The 25,363-nt window shown below is 58.7% G+C and overlaps 5 protein-coding genes across 7 annotated transcripts; 3 read left to right on the top strand and 2 right to left on the bottom strand.

Annotated features, from left to right (window-relative positions):
- Window positions 1-2,230: 2,230 nt before the first annotated feature.
- Window positions 2,231-5,535, bottom strand: LOC115599868. Its single transcript, XM_030466849.1, has 8 exons — window positions 5,233-5,535; window positions 4,675-5,191; window positions 4,482-4,556; window positions 4,304-4,366; window positions 3,310-3,363; window positions 3,088-3,132; window positions 2,788-2,931; window positions 2,231-2,695 (listed from the first exon to the last, which is right to left on the bottom strand). Exons 1-8 carry the CDS (start codon window positions 5,533-5,535, stop codon window positions 2,358-2,360), a joined length of 1,539 nt encoding a protein of 512 aa, XP_030322709.1. The 3' UTR covers window positions 2,231-2,357.
- Window positions 5,536-6,260: 725 nt separating this feature from the next.
- LOC103532406 (killer cell lectin-like receptor subfamily G member 1) lies at window positions 6,261-9,203 on the top strand. The gene is made up of 6 exons (XM_008498158.2): window positions 6,261-6,309; window positions 6,760-6,870; window positions 7,388-7,468; window positions 8,102-8,250; window positions 8,541-8,644; window positions 9,005-9,203. Exons 1-6 carry the CDS (start codon window positions 6,261-6,263, stop codon window positions 9,201-9,203), a joined length of 693 nt encoding a protein of 230 aa, XP_008496380.2.
- A 3,540-nt stretch (window positions 9,204-12,743) lies between these two features.
- On the top strand, window positions 12,744-15,256 carry LOC115599894 (B-cell differentiation antigen CD72-like). The gene is given in 7 exon segments (XM_030467380.1): window positions 12,744-12,918; window positions 13,047-13,142; window positions 13,787-13,798; window positions 13,801-14,100; window positions 14,248-14,396; window positions 14,478-14,578; window positions 14,863-15,256. Coding segments are annotated over 7 exon segments (912 nt in total). The 5' UTR covers window positions 12,744-12,803; the 3' UTR covers window positions 15,002-15,256.
- Window positions 15,257-17,243: 1,987 nt separating this feature from the next.
- Window positions 17,244-19,749, bottom strand: LOC115599893 (B-cell differentiation antigen CD72-like). Of its 3 annotated transcripts, none has more exons than XM_030467376.1 (6): window positions 19,575-19,749; window positions 19,351-19,446; window positions 18,392-18,706; window positions 18,096-18,244; window positions 17,798-17,883; window positions 17,244-17,565 (listed from the first exon to the last, which is right to left on the bottom strand). In XM_030467376.1, the coding sequence occupies exons 1-6, from the start codon at window positions 19,687-19,689 to the stop codon at window positions 17,418-17,420; spliced, it is 909 nt and encodes a 302-aa protein (XP_030323236.1). In that variant the 5' UTR covers window positions 19,690-19,749; the 3' UTR covers window positions 17,244-17,417. The 3 variants fall into 3 exon arrangements, with proteins under 3 accessions (XP_030323236.1, XP_030323237.1, XP_030323238.1); XM_030467377.1 differs by having other exon boundaries at window positions 17,798-17,868; XM_030467378.1 differs by lacking the exon at window positions 17,798-17,883 and having other exon boundaries at window positions 17,443-17,565.
- Window positions 19,750-21,275: 1,526 nt separating this feature from the next.
- On the top strand, window positions 21,276-24,989 carry LOC103532442 (B-cell differentiation antigen CD72). Its single transcript, XM_030467375.1, has 8 exons — window positions 21,276-21,360; window positions 21,446-21,535; window positions 21,747-21,836; window positions 22,401-22,715; window positions 22,926-23,074; window positions 23,386-23,537; window positions 24,462-24,631; window positions 24,967-24,989. The coding sequence occupies exons 1-7, from the start codon at window positions 21,276-21,278 to the stop codon at window positions 24,598-24,600; spliced, it is 1,020 nt and encodes a 339-aa protein (XP_030323235.1). The 3' UTR covers window positions 24,601-24,631; window positions 24,967-24,989.
- The last annotated feature ends 374 nt before the right edge of the window (window positions 24,990-25,363 follow it).

Raw genomic sequence — 25,363 nt, 5'->3', positions numbered from 1 at the left:
ATCCTCCCTCATTGGCATCCCTTCAGTGCACGGTTCCCTGTGCAGATGGGTGAGCTGGAACTGCCCAGTGATGGTGAAGGTCACCACTCTGCACCCCAGGGTCTTGCTGAAAAGGGGCTGGGGCCCCCCTGGGCCTCCCTTGCACTTAAGATGGGAGTAAGATGGAGTCACCCCATGATTTTGGGGCAGGGTGCAGTGCGAGTGCCACAGCGTGCCCCTGCAGGACACCCCCACCCCAGCAGCCCCCTCCTCAACCCGGGTGGGGAGAGTAAAGCAAGCCCCGGGAGGGGTAGTTCCCCAACTTTGCACGGAGGGGGTGATCTCCACTTCTGGGGATAAGGGGGCAAAGGGGCCGGTGAATAAACCCAGGTGCATCCCGGAGGGACCCGAGGTGCTGCAGGGGTCCGCGACCCCCCTCCCGTGACGTCACGGGGAGGCCCCTCCCCTCTGCAACACTGGCCACGCCCTCGACAGGGAGGCGAGGCTTAAATGGCTCCACCCCCTTATCTATCTAATCTCCTATTGGCTGCAGAGCTGTCACTCTGCTCCCCATGTCCTGCAAGCCCCGACCACGACTTTATCCCACTGCGCCCCGTTGTGCCCCTCCAGAGCCCCATCACTACCCTGCTGCACTCCAGCGTGCTGGCGCTGCACCCTGACTGCACCCTGCTGCATCCCACTGCACCCCCCTGCACCTCACTGCACATCACTGTCCCCTCACTGCCCCTCTGCAGGCAGTGAACCCCCCCGAGGGGACAGTGTCCAGAGCTGCCAAAGTCAGGAGCAGAGCCCCTGTGGGAGCACCATCCCTACCAGGGCTGTCCCCACTCCCAGCAGTCCCTGTGGGCCCTGTCCTACACCATGGGGCTGCTGAGCCTCTGCAGGACATCCCTTCTCTCTCACCCAGGGCTTGCAGATGGCGTGGGACAAGGGGTGGTGCCACAAGAGGTAATGGGCTTCCCCAGCACACACGCTTCTTCCCTTCACACCCACGCTTCTCCCCTGCCAGATGCTGGCATTGTGGCACATCCTTGCCAAAACCCTCAGGCTCACTAGTGCTCTAGCACCTGCTGTCCCTGGCTACTTCGATGCTGGCCCCGTTGGGACTTATCTCTGCCTGTCTCTATAGATTGGCCACATATGGGGTGCTTCAGCCAACTGGCATGGGCTGCTCATCCTGGTGATGTGTACCATGGGCCATGTGGATGTTTGGAGTCACCTGGAGGAGTTTAGAGTCATCTGGAGGAGCTAAGGTGCCCTGACAAGCCCCTGGTAGATGGTGTTTCTGGGGGGAAAGGTGCTCCAGGCAGGGGTGTGCAAGCAGGAAGGTCAGGATTTTGTGAACACGGTGCTGTGGAGCTAGAGGTACTACAATCGTGAAATTCTGAGAAGCGTTGGCCCTAGTACATCCTCAAGATGATGACTGCTTCAATGTTGATTGCTTGCCCATTTTCCTGGCTGGGCTTCACCTGGAGCAGACCAGCCTCTGTGCAGGGCCCCTCTTCTCCTGGGTGAAGCAGGAGGTCACCCGACAGCCCTCCAGCAAGTGGCATGGCAGGACTACTGCCCTGATGTCTACCTGCCCTACAGCAGTAACCTCAACTATATCCTCTCCTTGGATGTGCCCAAGACATTCAGGAGGCAGCTGGCACATCCACCTCATCCCCACAGAAGGTGTAGGCATCCTGGTGGAGGTGATGGTGGGTTTGCTTTGCCAGTGGCTGCTTTGCCAATCACAACATGCCATGGCACGTCTGCAACTACTGCTACCTGATGGAGATCCGAGCCCTAAGTTCCCTGGGACCAGAAGGGTATCACAGCAACATGCTGCAAGTTTGAGGCGATGCCTATGACACCCCCACCTGGTCCACTGGAACCAACCCACCAAGGATCTGGTGGCTGAGGGACCATGGCTGCAGCACACTCTGGCTGCCCAGCCCTGGTGCTGCCCAGCATTGCCCATCCCGGCCCCTTCCCCAGTAGCAGCCTCATTGCCTTTCACAGCCCAGCAGAACATTTGCCAGGCCAGGGTCCTGCCAGCCCCAGGGACAACTGGAAGTCACCAAGGAGTGGGCAGAGGCAGAGAAAGTACTTCTGTTCTGTGGTGTGTGGCCTGGGAGTTTCTAGAGGTCTATAAATAGCAAAGTTCCTCTTCTGCTCATCTTGAAAGTGAGAAGGGAAACATGCCCCCAGAGAAGGGGAAATCATTGGTCGATTGTTGTCACTGGTACAAAAGTTATTTTTAATGTTATTAAAATGTCTCTCTTCTATAAACTTTCAAAATATCTGGGGCCTCTGCTATAAAGATTTGTGCCATGGCTGTGTAGCGAAGTGGTTGCTCCTGGAGCTGGTGGCACTCACAGGGGGTTGCAGCCAGTGGTGGGGGACACCTGAGGCTCCTCTTTGTGATCCAGGGAGATGTGGGGAACATCAGGGGAGCAGGGCACCCCGGTGTCACCCTCAAAAAGTGGCATGTGGGGGTTGTAGTGGTTGAGGGGGCTGAGGTGGGTCTGTGGCCGGAGCAGGAGCTGGTGCAGGGTCTCGCCCACCTGCACCAGGCTGTGTGAGAGGAGGTGGAGGTGGGAGATGGTGTCACTGGCCAGGCTCTCCAGCAGTGCCTGCTGCTGCTGGGATGTCTGCAGGATCTGCACCAGCAGCTGCTGGATGCTCTGGAGCAAGCCTGCCACGCCAGAACCTGAGGAGAGATGGGTGTCAGTAGCAGCAAAACCTCACCATGGCTCTGAGAGCCCCGTGAGAGGCTGTTGGGATGGGGCAGGGAGAACCCACTGTGCAGGCTTGTGTCTGATGCCTCCTGACCCGCTGCTGGCTGCTCGCTTATGGCAGCCATCCCAGGGGAGCTCAGGGCTGAGGTGCCCACTGGCAGCACTCGGTCTCCTCTTCCCATTGCTGGCGATGTCTCACCAGGAAAACCTGCCACAATGGTTTGGTGTGGAGGGAGCAACCAAAGCGCTGGAGCCACTCAAGCTCCCTGCTCAGTCTGACCCTGCTGCAGAGCCCTGGGAGAGCAGGGCAGAACAGAGCTGCTCCTTGGAGCAGAGGGAATTGTTTGAAGTTGCAGAGTCTTACCAGCCTTCTGTTCATCTCTTTCCTGCTTCAGGGAAGCGTGACAGCCTGGAAGGAGAGCAGACACAGACACAGTGAGCTGTGCATGGTGGCTGGAGGGTGGTACTCACCCAGGAGAAGAAGGGGAGGGAAGCAGTGACTGGTGTCTGCAATGAGAACTGTGTCAGACCCTGCTTACACAGCCAAGGGGGTTTACTGAGCTAAGCAGGGCAAGGAAAGCCTTACATGGCACAGTGAGGGGTGCAGGTGGCACTCCAGAGATGTGGCTCCCACCAGCTGCTGGGAGAGAGCAGAGAGGAGAGATGCGCTGTCTGATGGGACCTGCTGAGGGACACCACCATGCCGGGATCTGCCCAGCTTTCCCTGGCCAGCCCTGCAGCCTGACATGCCCTAGCCACAGCTCCACAGCTCCCTGCAGGGCCCCAAAGTGTTTCATGAGCTAGATACAAAAGCAGGAGTCACTCACCCACCACTGCAATGCAGCCACCTCTGGGCTGGACGCAGCAGCGGCGTAGCAGCACGCAGCAACACTACACAACAGATTAGGGCTGGAAGTGAAGGAGAATCCCACATCCACTTGAAACTGCAGGGGGAATTTAGGGAGACAGAAGGCAGTTACCCAGTGTGGGATGCTGGCATGCGGTGCCCATGCAAATCAGACCCAGGGATGTATCCTGCATCACCTTTGTGTCAGACCCTGGGAGTGTGCACAGTGAGGGTGGTGCAGGATCTGCCCCTGGGTGGGCTGCAGGGCAGGGAAGCTGCAGATACCTCTGGCCCTCACAGCCAATCCTAACTCATCTGAAGCTTTACTGGGGAAAGGGGGAGCCAGGACCTGCCAAGGGAAGGGGGGATCACATGCCCTGCAGAGCTGCACAGCCATGAAAGCCCAAAGGTCTGATTTGGGCCACTGTCCCTTAGGGACTTCGAGCCCCACAACCTGCCACAAGGCAACCAGTTGTCTTGCCATGCCCTTTGGCTGGGTCAGGGCTGGGGAACTCCTCCTGCCCCATCCCAGCCATCCCCATCCCCTCACTCTCTGGGGCCAAAGACTGGAGAGAGAAGCCTCAGCACCCTCATCAGTAAGCACCCCTGCTGAGGGACTCATGATGGGATGCCCCCAACCCTCTAGGCCTCCCCTGTTGCCCTCATGCTGACATGGCCTTGGGCTGGAGCCATGGCCATGCAGCCTGGTGCAGCAGGGCAGAGCAGTGCTTACAGCTCGCCAGCTCATCCTTCACGGACTGCAGTGTGCCTGTGGTGTCCCCACCAACATCGTGCTCTGCAGGGGAAGGATGAGGAAGACCTCATTACGTTTCAGTAATTACGATACAAGGAGTCCCAGCCACCCTATGTCCAGGAATAGCCCCATTTCAGATGCATGAGCCCATGGGTACCTGGCGGTTCTGGTGAGGGTGAAGAACGGGTGGTGAGGGCTGACCTGCCCTTCCTGGGGGGCAGCTTCACCAGGTCTAGAGGAAAAGGAAGGGATTATCACGGGGCTCTGGGTGGCCATGCAGCACCAGTGCTCCCCCAGTATCCCACACTCAGCCACCTTGCCAAGCCCACCCTCCCATCCCCACCACCCACCTGGCATCCTCCGCTCCCCGAAAACGGGCCGCCCAGCCGCCTTCCAGATGCTCTTCATGGCTCGGTAGTGAGAGGGCAGGCGAGGTGAGTGGCAGCCGGCCCTCCGGCGTGTCTCCCGTTCCGAGTGGAAAGCCTGCTTGAGTGCCTTCCACTTGGACCGGCACTGAGCCACGGTGCGCCCGTAGCCGGATGCTGCCAGCCCTTGGGAGATCTCCCTCCACAGAGCCTCGTTGGGTCGAGACGTCGAGGCCATGAGCAGGGCGGCCTCCCCTGAACCCCTCACCAAAGCCAGCAGCCTGCTGACCTCTGTCTGCGTCCAGGCTCGCCCACGGGGCATGCTTTCCGGGGTGAGGGTGGGAAAGCTCGGCCCCAGGTCGGTGGTGAGGCTGGGAAGGGCTGGGCTCAGCCCCTCGAGGATCGGCCGTGCAGTCCCGAGAGTGCACCGGGGTGCACCGCCGGGAGCTGCACGGGGAGTCGTGCCTGGAGCTGCACCAGGAGCACCCAGAATCCGCCGGAATTTTCACCGACAGCTGCCGAGAGCTGCAGCGGGAATCGCACCGGGAGCTGCGGGAATCTTGCACCGGGGGGCCGCACCGGGAGCCCCTTGGAGTTGCACCGGGATCTCCACCGGTAGCCGCCGGAAGCTGAACCGGGAGCCAGATCGGTATCCGCGCCGAGAACAGCCGGGGGCCGCACAGTGATCCGTGCCGGGGATCTCCGGGAGCCGCGCCGAGTTCCGCACCCAGCGCCCCTGTTACACACCGGGAACCGCGCCGGGAGCTGCCGGGAGTCTCCGGAGCCGCACCGAGCATGTGCGGGCCCAGGAGGAGCCGCTGGGAAACGTAGTCCCGGCCCCGCCATCCCGTAGTCCCTCATCAGCAGCCAGCCCGGCGTGGGGTAGCTTCTGGCTGCCTGCATCCCCGGCACTGCCTGCCCTGCTCGGCAGTAAGGGTGTAGGATCCCTGGGCAGGACAATCCCTGGAATGTCTGAAGCCACGGCCCCCGACCCCTGAGGGTCGAGGTCACCCATCATGTCAAACCCTCAGAGGCTGGATGGAGCATCCCAACCCCCTGCTTTCCAGAGCTGAGATGCAGCTACAGTCCCATACAAAAAGCATCAACAGAAACCACATCTGAGCAATCCCCCCCATGGCCTTGCTGCTTCAAGAGCAGGGAGCCTGGGCAGGTACCCCAAGGATACCCAGGTCCCCTGCACAGTTCCTAGGGCAGGTCTGCTGAACACTGAGGAGTTAGGACAGGGGAAACAGCCTCAAAAGGGCTGCCCAGCCCAGACCTGGGCCCAGGTCCATACTAGCAGCTATCACCACCTTTTGCTGCCCCAAAGCCAGGGGTATGGGATTCCACCATGCTGGGAATGCCTGGACCCCAGCCTGGCTGGAGCTTCCCGTTGACCCAGCGTCAGGCAGCACTGCAACTCCCCCAGAGTTTTGGCCCAGCTGGTGCCCCTGGGGACCTTATGGGGAAGTGACACTTTCCATTTCACATCAAACCTGTCTGCCTAAGGCGGCTGGGAAGGGGGTTACTGCTTCACCCGTGAGGTGTAGAGCAAAGAGACCAAGGGAGGGATGGAAGAAGGGGTCACATACACAGATCTGCGCTTGCCCCCCACACCAGGTAATGACACGCTGCTCCCTGGCCCTGGCACCCCAGCTCTCCCAGAGGCTTCCCTCCCCTCCTGCAGCCCCTTGTCCTCTGCAGGACTCTTCCTGCAGGCCTGCTCCCCTTTCGGGCATTCTCTTCCAAATATCTCCTCTCCAGCCCCCCTGCAGTCTGCTTGCTCTCAGGGTGGAGAGCAGGAGGGGCTGGAGGGCCCTGGGTGCACCCCAGTGCCACTGTGCACAAACACAGCCCTGGCTCTGCTCTCACCACCCTATGCCAAGTGCTGTTTGCAGGGACGCAACTTCTAGAAGGGCCAAGGTGTTGTAAACAGGCTTTCCTTCAGTTTTCCTGAGCTCTCCCACTGCCTTCGGAGACCCTCCTCAGGGCTGACAGATCTTTCCTGCACGGGGGTTCCCTACTCTTCCTACCAAGCCCTCAGAGCCCTGGTTAACTCCCTTTTGTCAGCTCCTCAGCAGCCGGCGTGGCTGCCCTGGTGCTGGGCATCCCTCAGCCTGGGTCTCCTCTCCCTGCTGCTCCTGATGGCACAAATCATCCTTGTTGGCTTGAACTTCCACTGTGAGTACTTTGCTTGTTCCTGCACCTCTCCAGCCAGTGTCTTGGGTTGGGGGTGGCACCATGAGGCTAGTGTACCAACAGACCTGCAGCTTGCCCACCAAGCTGGTCCCTCCTGCTTGGGGCTGAGAATGTTGTGGTTTCTGGGGCAAGTAGAAAAATTGGTGATGCAAGACCTCACCTGCCTGGTTGGGAGAGGAAGTTGGGGGGACTGTGTGGGCCTGGGGATGGTGCTGGGGCATTCCACTCCACCACAGTGGAGTGAAATGGAGACAGGAGGGAGAGTGGTGATACTGAAACCAAAAGGCAGAAGCACTTTCCCCGAAAGCCTGTCATGTCATGGGCTCCCACGCACAGCAAAACCGGCAAGGACCTTGGTGGGCTTAGCTGGCTAGTCACGTAAAGGTGGGGGACACCCTCAACTGCAGCCATGGGGCTGTCCTTTGGGAGAGGGCTCTGGGTGCTTCTGGGAGCAGGAGCCCTAGATTGGCAGGGATACTCCTATGCTCTTCTTCTGTAGATTTGAGAGAACAGGTGAGCTGCACCCATGGTCCCTGGAGCACAGAGTACAGCCCCAGCTATGGGCAGCAGGCAATGAAAGGTAAGAGAGCCCATCACGCTCCTGCAAGAGGTATGGTAAGGGCCTTTCAAGAGGCAAAATCTGTTCCTACTCTAGAATGTGTCCCTTCCTCCGCCCTTGCTGCCTGTTCCCTGGCTCCTGGCATGAAGAGCTGCCCCAGCACTGCCGAGTAGGCTGTGCTGCTGGTAGCCCTTCAGAAGAGATGACCCCAGCACAGCTCAGGGTCACCTGGACAGGCCACAAGCACCAGGGTTCCAGATGCAATGACTGTCCATGTGCTGGACAGCATCAGGCTCTCTCTATCAACCAGTCTCTGCTGAAGCTGAAATCTTAACTGCAGTCCCAGTGCTTTGCAGGTGATGTTTGTATTGCACCCCTAAACCTGGAGCTCCACTCCCTGACACAGCTGCCTGGTACCAACACTTTAATCTAACCAAACCCCCTACGCTGATGTTCCCTCTGGGGAGCTGGGGCTGGGAGGTGGGCTCCAGAATAAGGGCAAGTGGGTCGTCCCGTCTGTGGTGAAGCAGCTATAGGACTACAATGAGTTGGTTGGAATCTTGGCTGCTCATTGTCACCCTCCTGAGCCCTGGGCTGGGGGTTGGCAGCACCCATTGCCAGCTGCCCCATCCAGGCTGTTTTTCTGGTGTGCAGGACAATGTCAGTTCTGCCCATCTGGCTGGCTATGGGATGCAGGGCAGTGCTACTACTTCTCCTCTGCCAAAAGGAGCTGGGAGCAGAGCAGCAAGGAGTGCCACTCCAGAGAGGCACAGCTGGTCACCATCCAATCCAATGCCACCCTGGTTAGTGTGCCCAGCCTGGTCTATCCCAACTTTCCACTGCCATCAGGCAGTGTTGGTGACCACTGCAAGGTCCCTCAGCCACCACCCAGCCATCATCAGCATCATTTCAGCTCCCTGAGTCTGATCAATGTGCCCAAAGCCTAGCAAAGGCTCCAGGAGGCAGGGAACTGGTGATGCTGTGTACCTATAGTGCACAGCCCCCATCAGTAATCATATGGCTGGGTGGTCACCTGGTCACCTGGTCAGGCTGTTCACCTGTGGGAGCTCATGTACATTTTCTTATGCACTAGGCTTTCCTGACACGCACAGCAAACATGGAAGTCTTCTACGTGGGGCTGAAGAAGGATGGCTCTAGGACTGACTGGAAGTGGCTGGATGGCACCCCACTGAAGGGGTGAGACAATCAACTTGTCCCCAGCCCAGGCTGCTGAGAGCCCAGCAGCACCAGGGCTCAGGGGGGTGATAGGAGGACAGGCAGCTCAGTAGCATGTTAGGATGTGCTGCAACTGTTCATCTTCCCAGGACTGCACTGGGGTGTTTTAGGGAATGGAGGATTGCAGGGTGCCCACTCCCTGCTCGGATGAGGGTCTGGGTGGTACTCCAAAAGAAAGTTCCCAACACGGGGTTTTAGCTTTGCCCCTCGTAACTTCTGTGCAGCCTCTTGTCTCTGACTGTAAGAGTTGCTGCTGGGAAAATTCCACCCCACCTCTACTCACCCCCTCCCACCCCACTCCATCTTGATCTCTCACTGCAGGCTCTTCCCAATCCAGCGCTCCACCAGCTCCTTCCTGGCCTGTGGCCGGCTGTCAGGCTCAGGGCTCTCCAGTGGTCTGTGCAAGGACACCCTTGGCTGGATCTGCCAGAAGAGTGCAGCCACCCTGCAGTGGCTCCGGTCCTCACCCCCAGCCTTCCTCTGGGGAAACACCACCTACACCTGTGTGGGGCCCTGGTGACCATGGGGATCCCCAGCCTGGCTGTCTTACCACTCTCAACCCCACCTGACCCTACCACATGGGCATCTCTGGGTGTCACTTCCTCCTCACTCAGATCTTTTTACTCCCCTGGATCTCTGTGCTTTGGCAATAAACTCTGGCAGTTGGATGCTGTGGCTGGCTTTGGGAGTGGTGGGATGAGGTCTTTCAGCTCACTGACCCAGCCACACTGCTGCCTGGTGGGAAATGGCAACAGTGGCTGCACTAAAGGAAGTGGACAGGAGTCAGCATCAATGCAAATATTGCCTGCAATAAAATCCTCACTGCCTGCATGGAGCATCTCCTGTACAGAACGGAGCAGGTTCCCCAGAACTCTGGGCTTTGTGATCATGGTGGCTGCCTCGGGGATGTGCATCTCAGAAAAGGCAGCTGAGACCTGACCTCTGCTGTTCTGGTCCCACAGAGTTGAACAGCAGACTGTCTCCCAGTGCTTGCCCTCTCTGAGCGGGTCACAGCAAAAGCCCTCACTCTGCGTTGAGGACAGGTGATGTGCAAGAGCCTAGAAAGCCTTCTGGGGCTTGGCATGGAGGGGTTTGTTCCTGGGGTTCATTATGGCTTTGGTATAGACCACCTGGGTTGTCCATCAGAACACACCTTTGGCATGGGCATCCCTGGGACTCTCTACTGGCACAAGCAGAGGAGCAAGCCCACAGTCACTGCATCCTGTCTCCTGGGCAGAGGCTGGGATGGGGAAGGTGATGGCCCTGCCATGGCAAGTAAACAGGGGCTCTCAGGGCTCCTGTCAGCCTAGAGAGTTGGGTGCAGAACTTGCTGCCTGGGATAGAGATCAATCACTTCCCCACACACCCAAAGAAAGGGTGGCCTCAGAAATAGCACTGCTTTTTTGCAAATAAATCATTCACTTCTGCTTTTCTGTACATAAAGAAATGCCTCCACTCCATGTCATCTTGGCCCCAGCCTGCCACTTGAACACAGCACAGCAGGGCGGGTTTGAGTCCAGGTGCTGTTGTCCAGGGTGGCATGACCCGGAGTGTGGTCTACTGAAGTTCAACACAGCCCTTCAGTGCCCCACATCCCCCAGTGAGGATGACAGCCCCTATGAGAATGTGACCGTGGGGCAGCCAGCTGCAGCAGCACCCAGCACAGGTGAGAACCCAGCCACAGCCACCATTGCTGTGGGGGTGCCCTGGCATGGGATGATGGGAGGGAGAGGAAGGGCAAAAGAAAGTGAAGGCAATGGGAAGCAATGGGAATGCACTGTGAGGCGGTGGAATGGCAAAGGCAAAGGTGTCAACGCTGGATGGGAAAGGATGGGCAAGACAGGGCACAGGGACTCATCCACAACCATCGTCATGCCTCTGCTCACCCCTCTGTTCACCCAAGGCTGCTTCTCTCTCCCCGTACTACCCAGCTACCCCCAAACCGTGAAGGACCCATCCCTCTTCAACTCACAGCAAGCCCCCATGGACACCGTGGCCGCCACCAGCAGCAGGCAGGTTACCAACAATCCCACAGGGATGCACCACCGCCAGGAACAGCACCCTGCAAGACACAACCAGCCACGGCTATCACCTGGTGCGATGGAAAGCCCCAGGCAGCTCCAGGACCTCCTGCCTGCAGGCAGCATGATGGCACAGGTGGCACCCTGTGGGCGCTACGTCTCTTCAAATATGAGAGTCGGAGCACCCTGAAACACCCGCCTCTGACAATGCCAGGATTTCCCTGGGTCCCCGGGATGCCACCGGGGCAGTCACCTGAGCTGGGCTGGGCCCTGTCCTCATCCTGCCCCGCTGGTGCTCTCTGCGTGGTCTCGTAGGGGCTCTCCGCTTCGTCCATGCCGAGGGCTGTTGGAAGAAGGCAGGGGACAGTGGCTGAGTCCATGGGGCCAAGCATGGTGGAGGTAGTGTGGGAGCTCAGGCCAATTCTCACCTGCTTCCAGTGCATGGCTGGCCCCGCTCCGGCCCCCCATCACCTTGGCAAACCTCAGGTCAGCATAAACCAGTCGCTGGGCCATGTGGGCAAGTGCTGGGCAAGTCCCAAGCCCCGCTGGCTCTCACCCTGCCTTGGGATGGTTTTCTGGGAAGGTCCTGCCTCCTGCTGATCTCGTTGTCTCTTGGGGCTGCAAAGGAGAAGTGCAGCCGGTGTTTACAGAAGCAGAAGTTTGCTCTGAGCTGCAGCAGATGGGACCAGTGAGGCACGGCTGCAGGGACCCGGACCCTCTTCATTGGCCCCAGTGCTACTGGCCCATCCCCTCCTACACCCTGAAAGTGCTAAGGGTCCCCCTGGGCATGCAGCAGAACCAGGGCATCACAGCCTGAGGTCAAGGCAGTGGCAGAGCAAGGATGGACCCAAGTCACTGGGCCAAGGGAGAGCTGGGGGACAGCAGGACACAGGAGCACATTGCCCTGCGAGCAGACTGGTGGGAGGCTGGAGGTCATCATGGATGCAAATTTCTCCTCCCAGCCTCTGGGAGTGGGAATTTCCCCAGGATGTAACTTCTGCCACTGCTTCTCATCCTTTCCCTGGTCCTTTAATAGAAGAACCTGGTTTTGGTATTGCTCCAGTCTCAGCCCAGTGATTTGCAGAGCAATGACACCTGCACTGCCATCCCTTCCCCAGACCAGAACCTCAGTATTCTCACTGAGCATGTGCCCCTCAGCCCCAGGCTCCAGCATCTCAGATGTACATCCAGAGAAAGGCAGGATCCAGAAGGAAGGTTGAGGTCCAGACTAGCTGGGCACACCTGGACACAGCCAGGGCACACAGGACAGGACTGGAGATGTGCAGCTGTGCTGCTGGAGCACAACACTGCAAGATCACACTCCATCACCTCTGCAAGAGCACAGGAGCAGTGGAGAAAGGCAGAAATCATGGCCAGCTACAAAGGGAAGAGAAAGGAGGTTTGGGAAGCTAGAGGTTGAGCATCTTCCACTCAGTCCTGAGGAAGAAGATGCAACATGTCCTCCTGGACACACAGTGGTCCAGGGAAGACACGGTGGTGGCTGTGAGGAGCACAGAAGGATTTACTAAGGGTAAGTTGCACCTGACCAACCTGTATGGTGCTGGGGACAAGGGGACAGCAATGGGGGACATACATCATGACCCTGTGGAGGCTGGGACATCATCCACTGTGGTCTCCTTGCTGTCAGAATGGGGAGAAATGACCAGCAGAAGGGCAGAAGGGAAAGACCTCACACTGCAATGCCAAAAACCCTTATATATGTCAGCATAAAGATTTCTTCAGATCAGCAATGCACAAAGAGGGGGGCAGACCCAGAGCCACCAGCTTCCAAGTGGAAGCCATCCTTGCTCTCCCCTGCCTCACATTTGGCTTGATTCTCCACAGGCTGAGCCCTGTACCCCTGCCCCCATCTGCACCAGCCCACCATCCTCCCAGGGGAGGAGGCGTGGAAAGGGAAAGGACAGCGTCACCAAGGCCACTGGCTGTGCACCAATCCCTGAGACCTTCCTGCTGCCATCTTCTTCATCTAGTAGCAAACTTCTGCTTCTGCAGAACCCACAGTTCTCCTTCACAGCCCTGAGAGAAGAAGAGACTGCGGCAGAGCAGGAGCCATTGGGGCCATTGGGGCAGCACAGGGAATGGCCCAGAGTGTGATCTATGCTGACCTGAAGTTCAGCACAGCCCCCGATGAGGATGACAGCCCCTATGAGAATGTGACCCTGGGGCAGCCAGCTCCAGCAGCACCCAGCACAGGTGAGAACCCTACCATGGCCACCACTGCTGAGGGGATGATGCTCTGGTTTGGGTTGGGCTCCAGGCCCTGGGCAGTGGGTGATGGCCCCAGGACCATGGGGTGATGCCCGGGGCCTCATCTCTTGCAGGGTGCTGGCTCCGGCGATGGCGTCTCCCTGTGTGGCTGCTGGCAGCCACCCTGCTGCTGCTGCTGCTGGTGGCCACTGTGGCCCTGGGGGCTTGCTGTGAGTTGGGAGGGGGTTTTGGGGTGGGAGGCAGGGGAATGAGGGAGCAGCAGGAGCAGGTTTGGGGCTTGGGGCTGGGCTGCTGAGGTTGGTGCCGGGGGGGTGCTGGGCTGCTGGTGGCCTGGGGCCAGCGCAACCTGAGCTGCCTGCAGTGCCTCCCACTGCCTTCCCAGTGGCTCATACTGCCTCCCACTGAATCCAACTCTCTCCCAATGTCTTCCCAGTGGTTCCCATCGCCTTTCCATTGCTTCTCACTGTCTTCTCTCTCCAGCCCATTGCCTCCCCACTGTAACCCATTACCAGACTGTTGCCTTCCCACTGCACCCCGCTCCACCCCACTACTTTCCCACTGTTTCACCATTTCTTCCCCACTGACTCCCCATTGCTCCCATCACCGTGCCATTACCTCACACTCTCCCCACTGCCTCCCCTCCTCTTACGAACACCGGGGCTTCCAGGCCCTTCCCAATGACACCCCCATGTCCACTCCTGCCTCCGCAGTCTCACACTCTTATCCCACTGCCCCCACCTAGCACCGTGCTCTGGGAGCATGCCCGCTCCCGTGTCTGTCCCCGTTGCCCGGGGCTGCCCCATCGCCACGGCCCAGCTTGAGGCAGACACCAGCTGACCCAGGCTGTCCCCAGACTGGCAGGTGACCGCAGGATGCAGGACACCTCCCGGGAGCACGTGGCCGAGCAGGGCCGCCTCTCGCAGGAGGTGAGCGACCGGGAGCGGAGCCTGGAGCAGGCGCGGCTGGAGCTGGCGTGGGCCCGAGCGGAGCTGCAGCGAGCGTGGAGCGAGGGGAACGGCAGCCGGGCGGAGCTGGGCAGGCTGGGCTCCGAGCTGGAGCGTGTCACGGGGGTCCTGGGGAGGACGCAGAAGGAGCTGCAGGAGTTGCAGGGGCAGCTCAACAGCACCCAGGACACCGTGAGCAGGCTGCGCGCCTGCGTGAACACAGGTGGGGCAGTGGCGGAGCAAGGGGGGGGACTGGCGGTGATGCTGCCGGAGAGATGTGGGGGCTGACCCCGGCCACGCTGGGCATCCCCCCACCCCGAGCATCCCGTGGGTGGGCGAGCGCCTGAGCCCTGCCCCTGCCTGCCCCCAGATTGCTGCCCCCCAGGCTGGGTGCTCTACAGGAGCAAGTGCCTCTTCATCTCTGTGGGGCGGGACTCATGGGTGAGCAGTGACCGGGACTGCAGAGAGAGATCTTCTCAGCTGCTGGTCCGAGGCGACTGGCCGGCATTGTCTGTGCCGGTAAGGAGCAGGGGGCTCTGGGACCCAAGGAGGCTGGGGGCAATGTGGCAGCTGGTTAGACCCCATCTTCTCTTTCCACAGCATTTTGTCAAGGCATCAGGTGCCATGCACTGGATTGGAGCAAAACTGCCTTCGGGTAGGAAGGAGAGTGTTGTATGGAAGGGCAGCAAGGATTTTGATAGGTAAGTGCAGTGTTCCTTGACACAAGCACCTACCCTTTAGTCATGCTGGGGAGGTGCTGTTTCACCCCTCTGAGACCCTGAGACCCGCAAAAGAGATGATGCTCCAATAATCAGTGTCCAGGGGTGGGGGCTCTGGGCCAGGGGAAAGGAATATGGCCCTTCTACTGACAGGTCCCAGTGCCAGCCACCCTGCCTCCCCTAATGGCACTGGGACTTGTGGGAAGAAGTGACCATGGTGAGGATGCTGCTGTTGTGTCTCTGAGACCTGCCTTCTCTCCTAGCAGACATACTCCATACTGTGGGGTAACAGTTAATGGAAACATAGATGGTTCCCAATGTTGGAAAAGGCACTCCTGGATCTGCGAACAGCTCCCTAAGCTGACCAGCACATCTGAGAGCCTCCTTCCTCTCCTACTGAAGTAGTGACTGGGCTGTCACCCCGTTCCATGGCAGAACTAGGGGAGAGGAGCTGGGGGTGCACCCAGAGTTCATCTCCCCTGTGCACATGTTGCATCAACCACATTGCAAAGCACTGGGAAAGGTTGTCTGTATTTTAAAGCAAGGCTCATGGAAAACAGACCTTTCTCCCCTCTCTTGCACTGACATGTACATTTGCACCACCTTGCACCAGCTCATGGTGTGTGGTTGTTCAGCACAGCTGACGGTGACGCCCAGGAGGGACCTGCCATGCTGCCCCGAGGATGCTGAAGGTGCAGGATGTGCCATTCTCATCTCTCTGGAGCTGGTGGGATAATGGTACCCAACCTTTTCTCTTCAGGAAGTCCTTTTGGTTTGTTGCCTTCCCTTCCCTCAGCATCCAAAGCTCCCACCTTACCCTCTCTCCTGCCTCCATCACTTATCTGGGGCTTTGGGTTGGGCTTTGCCTGGGGATGATGCAGGTAGTGGGTGCCATCAGCATGAGAAACCTCTTAGACCATGGGAAGAGGTGGAGGAACACTGGGGAACTCTGAGATCATGGGGGAAATAGGGAAACACTGGGACCATGGGGGAGATAGGGGTGAACTGGGGAGCCCTAAGGTCAAGGATGGGGTGAATGAAGGATCCCTGAGACCATGGAGGGAAAAGGGGAGCCTGAGGCCACGAGGGAAGTGTTGATGCAGTGGAGATCCCTGACACCATGGAAAGCAAATGAGGGAGCCTTGATGCCATGGGAGGAAATGGAGATGCAGCAAGGAGACTTCAGACAGTGTGTGTGTGTGGGGGGGGGGAGGCATTGGGGAGGCCTGGGGGCATGGGGAAAAGGGGAGAGCCCTGCCACCATGGGGAAAGATCCTTAATTCCATGGTGGGAACTAAGGTGACGAGTGAGATGAGGGATTCGTACTCCAGACCCAGCTGGAGTACGTGGGGTACCCAGGGGCAGTGCTGGGCAGCCTTGTCTCATTCAGTGTTTCTGCAGAGAGGAGGATGAGGTGGAGATCACTTCATTAAGCTGGATGTGGGCAGCTCCTGAGAGATGAGGTGTGAAAGGAAGCTGATGGAGCCAGCCCACAGAATGGCAAGGCTGGGACAGGATTGCAGGAGGTTCCCTGCAATCTCCACGATCATGCAAAACAAGAACTTGCTGTGTCTGGCTTATCCTGACATGGTCTCCTTGGGGTCCAGAGGCTCAGGCTCCCTGGTGCCCTGACCTCCAACCACCACTGTCCACAGTGCCATTGGGCTCTACCACCACGAAGACACACTGCTGACTGCTGTCCAGCCTCTGGGTCATGGGTCCCCAGGCCTGTTCAGCACAGCTGCTTGGTCACCCAGCTTCCTGCTTGGGGCTTCTCCTTCCTTACCTGATGCAAGACTTGCCCTTGCCTCCATCCAAAACCAGCAAGGAAGAAACCCACTACCTTGTTTCTCCAGGCCCCTCTGTACACCAGTCCCTTGTTCCAGTATACCCACTGCTGCCCAGTTAATTATTGACCCCAGATGGCCGAGGCCATCCCCACCCCATCATCCTGGGCACCAGTGAAGATCAAGGAGCATCAGCCCCAGGATTTACAGAGATGTTGCCAGCTGGATGACAGCATCTCTGACACTGCTCTGCAGACCTCCCCACCATCCAGCTTCTTCTGCTCTTCTCCTAGCCACATCTCCCCATTCTGTCAGCAAGGAGACCATGGGAAACCATGTCCCAGATTTCAAAGGTTCATGAAAATTTTTGTCCATTGCTCTGTCTCTGTCCACAGCCCAATGTTCTCACAGCAGCAAGCAGGTCAGGCAGGAGTCACTTGCCCTTGGCAAATCCTGCCTGGCTTTTCCCATCCACGAGCATGTTCTCCATGGGCCTGGACCATTACATGCCTGGGAGGATGTGCTCTATGTTGTTCCTGAGATCAAGGCTGTGCTCCAACTGGGAGCTGTGCACAGTCTGTGACCAAGGGCAGGTGATGGAGGGAGGGGAGAAGGCAGGACAGGAGCCAGCTGCAGAGATGAGGGAGTGAGAGTAAAACCAAAGGACTCCCCCAGGGGGACAGTTTCCATCGTACCCAGCTTCAGAAGGTGCCAGAGGCACCTCCCAAACCTGGCTCAACAGAAGACAGCAGAGGTGAGCAAGGCTCAATACCAGAATCTGTTCCCTGGATCAGGGGAGCCAGGACAGGAGGGCAGGGGATGCAAACATGGGGATGAGTATGGAACACAGAAACATTGTCTCTTTTCCTTAAGTCTTGTTTTCTAAGGTAGATACCTTCTTTTTCAACATGTATCCCCAGACCTTCCCAATGCAGCTGAGGCAACAGTGCTCAGGGATGTAGCTGTGCAGGAGGAAAAGGGTGTCTTTGCACCCCAGACCCTACCCATGAGTGATGGAATAGAAGCCTCAGAGTTCACCACTTGTCTGGGAGAAGAGAGATGGTCTTGAAAGGACTGCTCAGATTTGGGGACTTCTCACAGATCCATGGAAAATATGCAGAACAGAACTGTTTTCCTATCTTTCCATTAATTATCGCAGGACAAAAATGGAACGTAGTGGACCTAGAAGGGAAGGAACAAATGAGAGGTGCCACCACCATGGTCCCAGTTACCTGCCAGACCTGTAGTGCCCGCTGGGACCTAGGGCACCTTAGACTGGGCAGGAAGGGAAGAGCACTGACCATGCTCAGGTTTCACCCCTATGGCTAGGACAGGTGCCTAAATAGTGCCAAGCACTTCTACCCGTGATGGTGAAGGTGGGAGAGGTACAGGTGGCAAAGATAGAACAGCTTACTCTTCGTCCGACATCTGACTTTCATCTCTCCCTCCAATCCAGTAAAATAAAGGTGTCATCTCCAAAAAGTGCTGTGGGTAGAGAAGCTGACAGACGCCTTCCCCATGTCCAGAACTTTCCTAGGCACCTGGTGCCAGGGAGCAGGTGCCATGCCCCTCCCCTCAGACCACAGAAGGGACACCCATTGTTTGTGGTGTCACCAAGCACCTCCACAAATGCCATTGGCCCCAATGGGTGTGCCCAACCCCTGCCACATTGCCCCCAGCCTCCTTGGGTCCCAGAGCCCCCTGCTCCTTACCGGCACAGACAATGCCGGCCAGTCGCCTCGGACCAGCAGCTGAGAAGATCTCTCTCTGCAGTCCCGGTCACTGCTCACCCATGAGTCCCGCCCCACAGAGATGAAGAGGCACTTGCTCCTGTAGAGCACCCAGCCTGGGGGGCAGCAATCTGGGGGCAGGCAGGGGCAGGGCTCAGGCGCTCGCCCACCCACGGGATGCTCGGGGTGGGGGGATGCCCAGCGTGGCCGGGGTCAGCCCCCACATCTCTCCGGCAGCATCACCGCCAGTCCCCCCCCTTGCTCCGCCACTGCCCCACCTGTGTTCACGCAGGCGCGCAGCCTGCTCACGGTGTCCTGGGTGCTGTTGAGCTGCCCCTGCAACTCCTGCAGCTCCTTCTGCGTCCTCCCCAGGACCCCCGTGACACGCTCCAGCTCGGAGCCCAGCCTGCCCAGCTCCGCCCGGCTGCCGTTCCCCTCGCTCCACGCTCGCTGCAGCTCCGCTCGGGCCCACGCCAGCTCCAGCCGCGCCTGCTCCAGGCTCCGCTCCCGGTCGCTCACCTCCTGCGAGAGGCGGCCCTGCTCGGCCACGTGCTCCCGGGAGGTGTCCTGCATCCTGCGGGTCACCTGCCAGTCTGGGGACAGCCTGGGTCAGCTGGTGTCTGCCTCAAGCTGGGCCGTGGCGATGGGGCAGCCCCGGGCAACGGGGACAGACACGGGAGCGGGCATGCTCCCAGAGCACGGTGCTAGGTGGGGGCAGTGGGATAAGAGTGTGAGACTGCGGAGGCAGGAGTGGACATGGGGGTGTCATTGGGAAGGGCCTGGAAGCCCCGGTGTTCGTAAGAGGAGGGGAGGCAGTGGGGGAGAGTGTGAGGTAATGGCACGGTGATGGGAGCAATGGGGAGTCAGTGGGGAAGAAATGGTGAAACAGTGGGAAAGTAGTGGGGTGGAGCGGGGTGCAGTGGGAAGGCAACAGTCTGGTAATGGGTTACAGTGGGGAGGCAATGGGCTGGAGAGAGAAGACAGTGAGAAGCAATGGAAAGGCGATGGGAACCACTGGGAAGACATTGGGAGAGAGTTGGATTCAGTGGGAGGCAGTATGAGCCACTGGGAAGGCAGTGGGAGGCACTGCAGGCAGCTCAGGTTGCGCTGGCCCCAGGCCACCAGCAGCCCAGCACCCCCCGGCACCAACCTCAGCAGCCCAGCCCCAAGCCCCAAACCTGCTCCTGCTGCTCCCTCATTCCCCTGCCTCCCACCCCAAAACCCCCTCCCAACTCACAGCAAGCCCCCAGGGCCACAGTGGCCACCAGCAGCAGCAGCAGCAGGGTGGCTGCCAGCAGCCACACAGGGAGACGCCATCGCCGGAGCCAGCACCCTGCAAGAGATGAGGCCCCGGGCATCACCCCATGGTCCTGGGGCCATCACCCACTGCCCAGGGCCTGGAGCCCAACCCAAACCAGAGCATCATCCCCTCAGCAGTGGTGGCCATGGTAGGGTTCTCACCTGTGCTGGGTGCTGCTGGAGCTGGCTGCCCCAGGGTCACATTCTCATAGGGGCTGTCATCCTCATCGGGGGCTGTGCTGAACTTCAGGTCAGCATAGATCACACTCTGGGCCATTCCCTGTGCTGCCCCAATGGCCCCAATGGCTCCTGCTCTGCCGCAGTCTCTTCTTCTCTCAGGGCTGTGAAGGAGAACTGTGGGTTCTGCAGAAGCAGAAGTTTGCTACTAGATGAAGAAGATGGCAGCAGGAAGGTCTCAGGGATTGGTGCACAGCCAGTGGCCTTGGTGACGCTGTCCTTTCCCTTTCCACGCCTCCTCCCCTGGGAGGATGGTGGGCTGGTGCAGATGGGGGCAGGGGTACAGGGCTCAGCCTGTGGAGAATCAAGCCAAATGTGAGGCAGGGGAGAGCAAGGATGGCTTCCACTTGGAAGCTGGTGGCTCTGGGTCTGCCCCCCTCTTTGTGCATTGCTGATCTGAAGAAATCTTTATGCTGACATATATAAGGGTTTTTGGCATTGCAGTGTGAGGTCTTTCCCTTCTGCCCTTCTGCTGGTCATTTCTCCCCATTCTGACAGCAAGGAGACCACAGTGGATGATGTCCCAGCCTCCACAGGGTCATGATGTATGTCCCCCATTGCTGTCCCCTTGTCCCCAGCACCATACAGGTTGGTCAGGTGCAACTTACCCTTAGTAAATCCTTCTGTGCTCCTCACAGCCACCACCGTGTCTTCCCTGGACCACTGTGTGTCCAGGAGGACATGTTGCATCTTCTTCCTCAGGACTGAGTGGAAGATGCTCAACCTCTAGCTTCCCAAACCTCCTTTCTCTTCCCTTTGTAGCTGGCCATGATTTCTGCCTTTCTCCACTGCTCCTGTGCTCTTGCAGAGGTGACGGAGTGTGATCTTGCAGTGTTGTGCTCCAGCAGCACAGCTGCACATCTCCAGTCCTGTCCTGTGTGCCCTGGCTGTGTCCAGGTGTGCCCAGCTAGTCTGGACCTCAACCTTCCTTCTGGATCCTGCCTTTCTCTGGATGTACATCTGAGATGCTGGAGCCTGGGGCTGAGGGGCACATGCTCAGTGAGAATACTGAGGTTCTGGTCTGGGGAAGGGATGGCAGTGCAGGTGTCATTGCTCTGCAAATCACTGGGCTGAGACTGGAGCAATACCAAAACCAGGTTCTTCTATTAAAGGACCAGGGAAAGGATGAGAAGCAGTGGCAGAAGTTACATCCTGGGGAAATTCCCACTCCCAGAGGCTGGGAGGAGAAATTTGCATCCATGATGACCTCCAGCCTCCCACCAGTCTGCTCGCAGGGCAATGTGCTCCTGTGTCCTGCTGTCCCCCAGCTCTCCCTTGGCCCAGTGACTTGGGTCCATCCTTGCTCTGCCACTGCCTTGACCTCAGGCTGTGATGCCCTGGTTCTGCTGCATGCCCAGGGGGACCCTTAGCACTTTCAGGGTGTAGGAGGGGATGGGCCAGTAGCACTGGGGCCAATGAAGAGGGTCCGGGTCCCTGCAGCCGTGCCTCACTGGTCCCATCTGCTGCAGCTCAGAGCAAACTTCTGCTTCTGTAAACACCGGCTGCACTTCTCCTTTGCAGCCCCAAGAGACAACGAGATCAGCAGGAGGCAGGACCTTCCCAGAAAACCATCCCAAGGCAGGGTGAGAGCCAGCGGGGCTTGGGACTTGCCCAGCACTTGCCCACATGGCCCAGCGACTGGTTTATGCTGACCTGAGGTTTGCCAAGGTGATGGGGGGCCGGAGCGGGGCCAGCCATGCACTGGAAGCAGGTGAGAATTGGCCTGAGCTCCCACACTACCTCCACCATGCTTGGCCCCATGGACTCAGCCACTGTCCCCTGCCTTCTTCCAACAGCCCTCGGCATGGACGAAGCGGAGAGCCCCTACGAGACCACGCAGAGAGCACCAGCGGGGCAGGATGAGGACAGGGCCCAGCCCAGCTCAGGTGACTGCCCGGTGGCATCCCGGGGACCCAGGGAAATCCTGGCATTGTCAGAGGCGGGTGTTTCAGGGTGCTCCGACTCTCATATTTGAAGAGACGTAGCGCCCACAGGGTGCCACCTGTGCCATCATGCTGCCTGCAGGCAGGAGGTCCTGGAGCTGCCTGGGGCTTTCCATCGCACCAGGTGATAGCCGTGGCTGGTTGTGTCTTGCAGGGTGCTGTTCCTGGCGGTGGTGCATCCCTGTGGGATTGTTGGTAACCTGCCTGCTGCTGGTGGCGGCCACGGTGTCCATGGGGGCTTGCTGTGAGTTGAAGAGGGATGGGTCCTTCACGGTTTGGGGGTAGCTGGGTAGTACGGGGAGAGAGAAGCAGCCTTGGGTGAACAGAGGGGTGAGCAGAGGCATGACGATGGTTGTGGATGAGTCCCTGTGCCCTGTCTTGCCCATCCTTTCCCATCCAGCGTTGACACCTTTGCCTTTGCCATTCCACCGCCTCACAGTGCATTCCCATTGCTTCCCATTGCCTTCACTTTCTTTTGCCCTTCCTCTCCCTCCCCTTGTCTTCAACTTGCCCACTCCTCACCCTTCTCTCACCTTCCCTTGCCTCCCATTGACTCCCCTTCCTTTTCCCCTCTGATAACTTCTATTGCCTTTCCATTGACTTCCCTCTACCTTCCATTGCTTTACCACTGCTTTCCCTTTCCTACCTATTGCCTTTCCCTCCTAGTAATATCTTTGGGGCTGCCTTGTCCTTCCCATGATCCAGCCATGCCCCCTGTGCCCCGGGAAGGCTGGCTCAGTCCCGTGTCTGTCCCCTTTGCCCGGGGCTGCCCCATCGCCACGGCCCAGCTGACCCAGGCTGTCCCCAGACTGGCAGGTGACCCGCAGGATGCAGGACACCTCCCGGGAGCACGTGGCCGAGCAGGGCCGCCTCTCGCAGGAGGTGAGCGACCGGGAGCGGAGCCTGGAGCAGGCGCGGCTGGAGCTGGCGTGGGCCCGAGCGGAGCTGCAGCGAGCGTGGAGCGAGGGGAACGGCAGCCGGGCGGAGCTGGGCAGGCTGGGCTCCGAGCTGGAGCGTGTCACGGGGGTCCTGGGGAGGACGCAGAAGGAGCTGCAGGAGTTGCAGGGGCAGCTCAACAGCAGCGAGAGCACGGTGGCCATCCTACGCTCCTGCACGGCTATAGGTAGGGCAGAGGAAGAGCAGGAATGGGGTACCCGAGGGGATTGGCTCTTTTGGCCACACGGTGAGGACAGGGTGGGCTAAAGGCTGGAGCTCTGCCTGAAGCAGAGGCTGAGTCTGTGTTGCCTCCTGGGAAGATGTGGGGCTGTTTCCGCTCCTCATCCCGGGGCATTTGTTGGCTGAGCAAGCACCTGAACTGTACCCCTGCCTCCAGACTGCTGCCCTTCAGGCTGGCTGCTGTACAGAGGCAAGTGCCTCTTCATCTCATCGGAGAAGAAGACATGGGAGGGGAGCAGAGATGAGTGTGAGAAGAAATATTCTCAGCTCCTGATCACCAAATCGTGGAGTCGCTGGACCGTGCCGGTAGGATGCTGCTGGGACCTGAGGTGTATTCATCCGCGGGCTCCCCAAGTGAGCCAATACCACTCTGGGGGTTCCTGGCTTGCTGAAATGTTGGAGGGTGCAAGGCTGACCTCTGGAGCACATGGCTGGTGGTTGACACAGGGCAGAGTCTTTGCCACCCCTGGATGCTTCCTAGGCTGGTGTGGAGCAACAGGGATGCTCAGCTGTCCGGCCCTATGGTCCCCTTGGGGCGATGACTGCCCCCTGCAAACACCACAGCATGTAAGTACCAATCAAAAAGCCATTAACAGGCCATTTTTCTTCTTTCCAAGACCTTCCTGAAGAATGCGGACATCCCATACTGGATTGGGCTGCAGAAGAGCAGCTTCCCCTGGTATGACTATGGTGGGCTGGAGGAAGTGTACCCAGAAGGAGAGGGTGTCTCAGATGTCTGGTTCTGGGTGGATGGCTCCCTTTATGAAAGGTATGTGGCAGTGTGGCCACTTGCTGAAATCCCCTGTCCTCCAGCACGGCTTTAAGAAGCAGTTTGAATCTCACCCATACCCAGTCTCAGGCTCAGGTACTGGGCAAAAAGGAGCATCAAAGCTACTGAGGCGGAGAGGAGGTGGTGCAGTGGTGGGATGAAGTGCTTAGAGCCCATCTAAGTAGATAGCTAGGACTTTGGGGGAGGCGTGTGCAGGGGAGGCATGGGCAGGAGGCAATGAGAAGGGACAAAAGAAGCCACAAATTTTATCTGGGCCATAGCCAAAGCTTTTGAACACCATCTCCATCCCTCACATGCTTCCCCAGACCCTCCTCAAGGGGAAATCAACCCTTCACACCCACAGAAGGTCCTGAGCTCCTCTCTGGCACGTGCACCCCTTCCCCAGACTGCTACCGCTTCCTCTTGTGGTGTCTGAGATCAGTGGGGAGGAACAGACCCATCTGGCCCAGTGCAGGGTGCCCACCTCCTACTAGCTGCCTAACCCTCAGTCCTCAGCCCTAGGATGGGGTGCTGCACCCCACCATGGTCTCCTGGAGCAGAGGAGCTCCTTCCACCATATACATGCCCTTGGAGAGGTAGAGACAAGATCTCTCCACATCCTGGCACTGCAGGGATGAAATATCCCCCAGCAGCCAGGCTGAGGTTCAAGTACAGGGTAGGTTGAGGTGATCATAATTGAAGCAAACCTTTTGCAGAGGGCTTCTTCTTTCTTCCCAGTGAAGGGTAGGGATGTATGAGCTGAAGCTTCAGCATGTGGAATCAGGAGGGGAGGGTGAGGGGATCTCTACTTTGCAGCATTCATCCCCTCCCATGTGAGCAGCCATCAGCAGCCATGGCTGCCTGGGCTGGGGAGTGGTGGATAGGGTGGTGGCAGCCCCCTTGATGTGTTGTGTGCCCATCCAGGCCATGGCAGTGGAAGTCAAACGGGTCCTGTGCTGTAATAAGTCATGGGAACATCAAGCCTGCCCTCTGTACTGGTCCCAAAGACCTGAACTTCTGGATCTGTGAGAAGGAGGCCGGGCCGAGCTCACCTTTCATGTGATGTGATGGCATCTGAGCCCAGCACTGCTGTGGTGAGTGTGCTCTGCTGAGCCTTGGGGTGCACAGGACCCGTGGGGTTTCTGAAGAGGAAAGAGGGGATCCTGGGCATTTGTGTGGGGCATGATGACCTGCTTCCTTGGAAAGCAAGAGGGATGCAGGCATCTCCCTGTGCTGAACAGAGCCTGTTCATCCCTTTGCTGCCATGGGAGAAGCAGGGATAGCAGGGGAAGCTCAAAAGATCCCCTATAAGCTTTGGTGCAGCAAAGGGGCAAGACTGGGAAAAACTTTGCAAGTTGCCTTCCCAGTGCCACTGTGTGGGGTGGTGTCTGGGCAGCACCTCACACTCACCATCTGCCTTCCTTTGCAGCACCTGCACCCTGCACCACCTCTGCTTCAAGCCCTTGCTGCACCCATGCCTGGGATGATACATCCAAGCAAGCAACCCCCTTCCCTCTCACAGACCCCTGCCCATGGGCTGCCCAGGTTCTTCTCATCCCCCTGCTGGGGGATGCTTTGGCACCATGCGGGCTGGGGTAGGCAGCAGCAGTGGTTGTTTTCCTTCCAGCTCACGTGCTTCAGCAGAAGGGACAATGCTGGGCCCCACAGCTCACCTGCATGGGGGCATGACGGGTCTCCCCAAGCAGCAGGGCTGATGTGCAATGGGGACCCAAGATCCAGCCCCAGTGCTCAGTGCTGCAGCCCTGCAACCTTCCCAGCATGGAGCGAGCTGCAGTGCTGGCATGCAAGGATGTGGGACTCGGGGA

The sequence above is a fragment of the Calypte anna genome, chromosome Z, assembly GCF_003957555.1.
Source record: "Calypte anna isolate BGI_N300 chromosome Z, bCalAnn1_v1.p, whole genome shotgun sequence".
Lineage (NCBI taxonomy): Eukaryota > Metazoa > Chordata > Aves > Apodiformes > Trochilidae > Calypte > Calypte anna.
The sequence above is the reverse complement of the archived record's forward strand: the minus strand, read 5'-3'. Positions and strand labels throughout refer to the sequence as shown.

Coding starts and splice junctions, on each gene's coding strand:
- LOC115599868 (XM_030466849.1), bottom strand. CDS start 5,535: ATGGCGGGGCCGGGACTACGTTTCCCAGCGGCTCCTCCTGGGCCCGCA. Junction 5,192..5,232: donor CAAGATTCCCGCAGCTCCCG/GTGCGATTCCCG, acceptor TGTCGGTGAAAA/TTCCGGCGGATTCTGGGTGC. Junction 3,364..4,303: donor GAAGGATGAGCTGGCGAGCT/GTAAGCACTGCT, acceptor GCTCTCTCCCAG/CAGCTGGTGGGAGCCACATC.
- LOC103532442 (XM_030467375.1), top strand. CDS start 21,276: ATGGCCCAGCGACTGGTTTATGCTGACCTGAGGTTTGCCAAGGTGATG. Junction 21,536..21,746: donor CAGGGCCCAGCCCAGCTCAG/GTGACTGCCCGG, acceptor TGTGTCTTGCAG/GGTGCTGTTCCTGGCGGTGG. Junction 21,837..22,400: donor GGTGTCCATGGGGGCTTGCT/GTGAGTTGAAGA, acceptor GGCTGTCCCCAG/ACTGGCAGGTGACCCGCAGG.
- LOC103532406 (XM_008498158.2), top strand. CDS start 6,261: ATGGAAGAAGGGGTCACATACACAGATCTGCGCTTGCCCCCCACACCA. Junction 7,469..8,101: donor TGGGCAGCAGGCAATGAAAG/GTAAGAGAGCCC, acceptor TCTGGTGTGCAG/GACAATGTCAGTTCTGCCCA. Junction 8,645..9,004: donor GATGGCACCCCACTGAAGGG/GTGAGACAATCA, acceptor CTCTCACTGCAG/GCTCTTCCCAATCCAGCGCT.
- LOC115599893 (XM_030467376.1), bottom strand. CDS start 19,689: ATGGCCCAGAGTGTGATCTATGCTGACCTGAAGTTCAGCACAGCCCCC. Junction 19,447..19,574: donor TCCAGCAGCACCCAGCACAG/GTGAGAACCCTA, acceptor CATCTCTTGCAG/GGTGCTGGCTCCGGCGATGG. Junction 17,566..17,797: donor AGTCAGATGTCGGACGAAGA/GTAAGCTGTTCT, acceptor CTTCCCTTCTAG/GTCCACTACGTTCCATTTTT.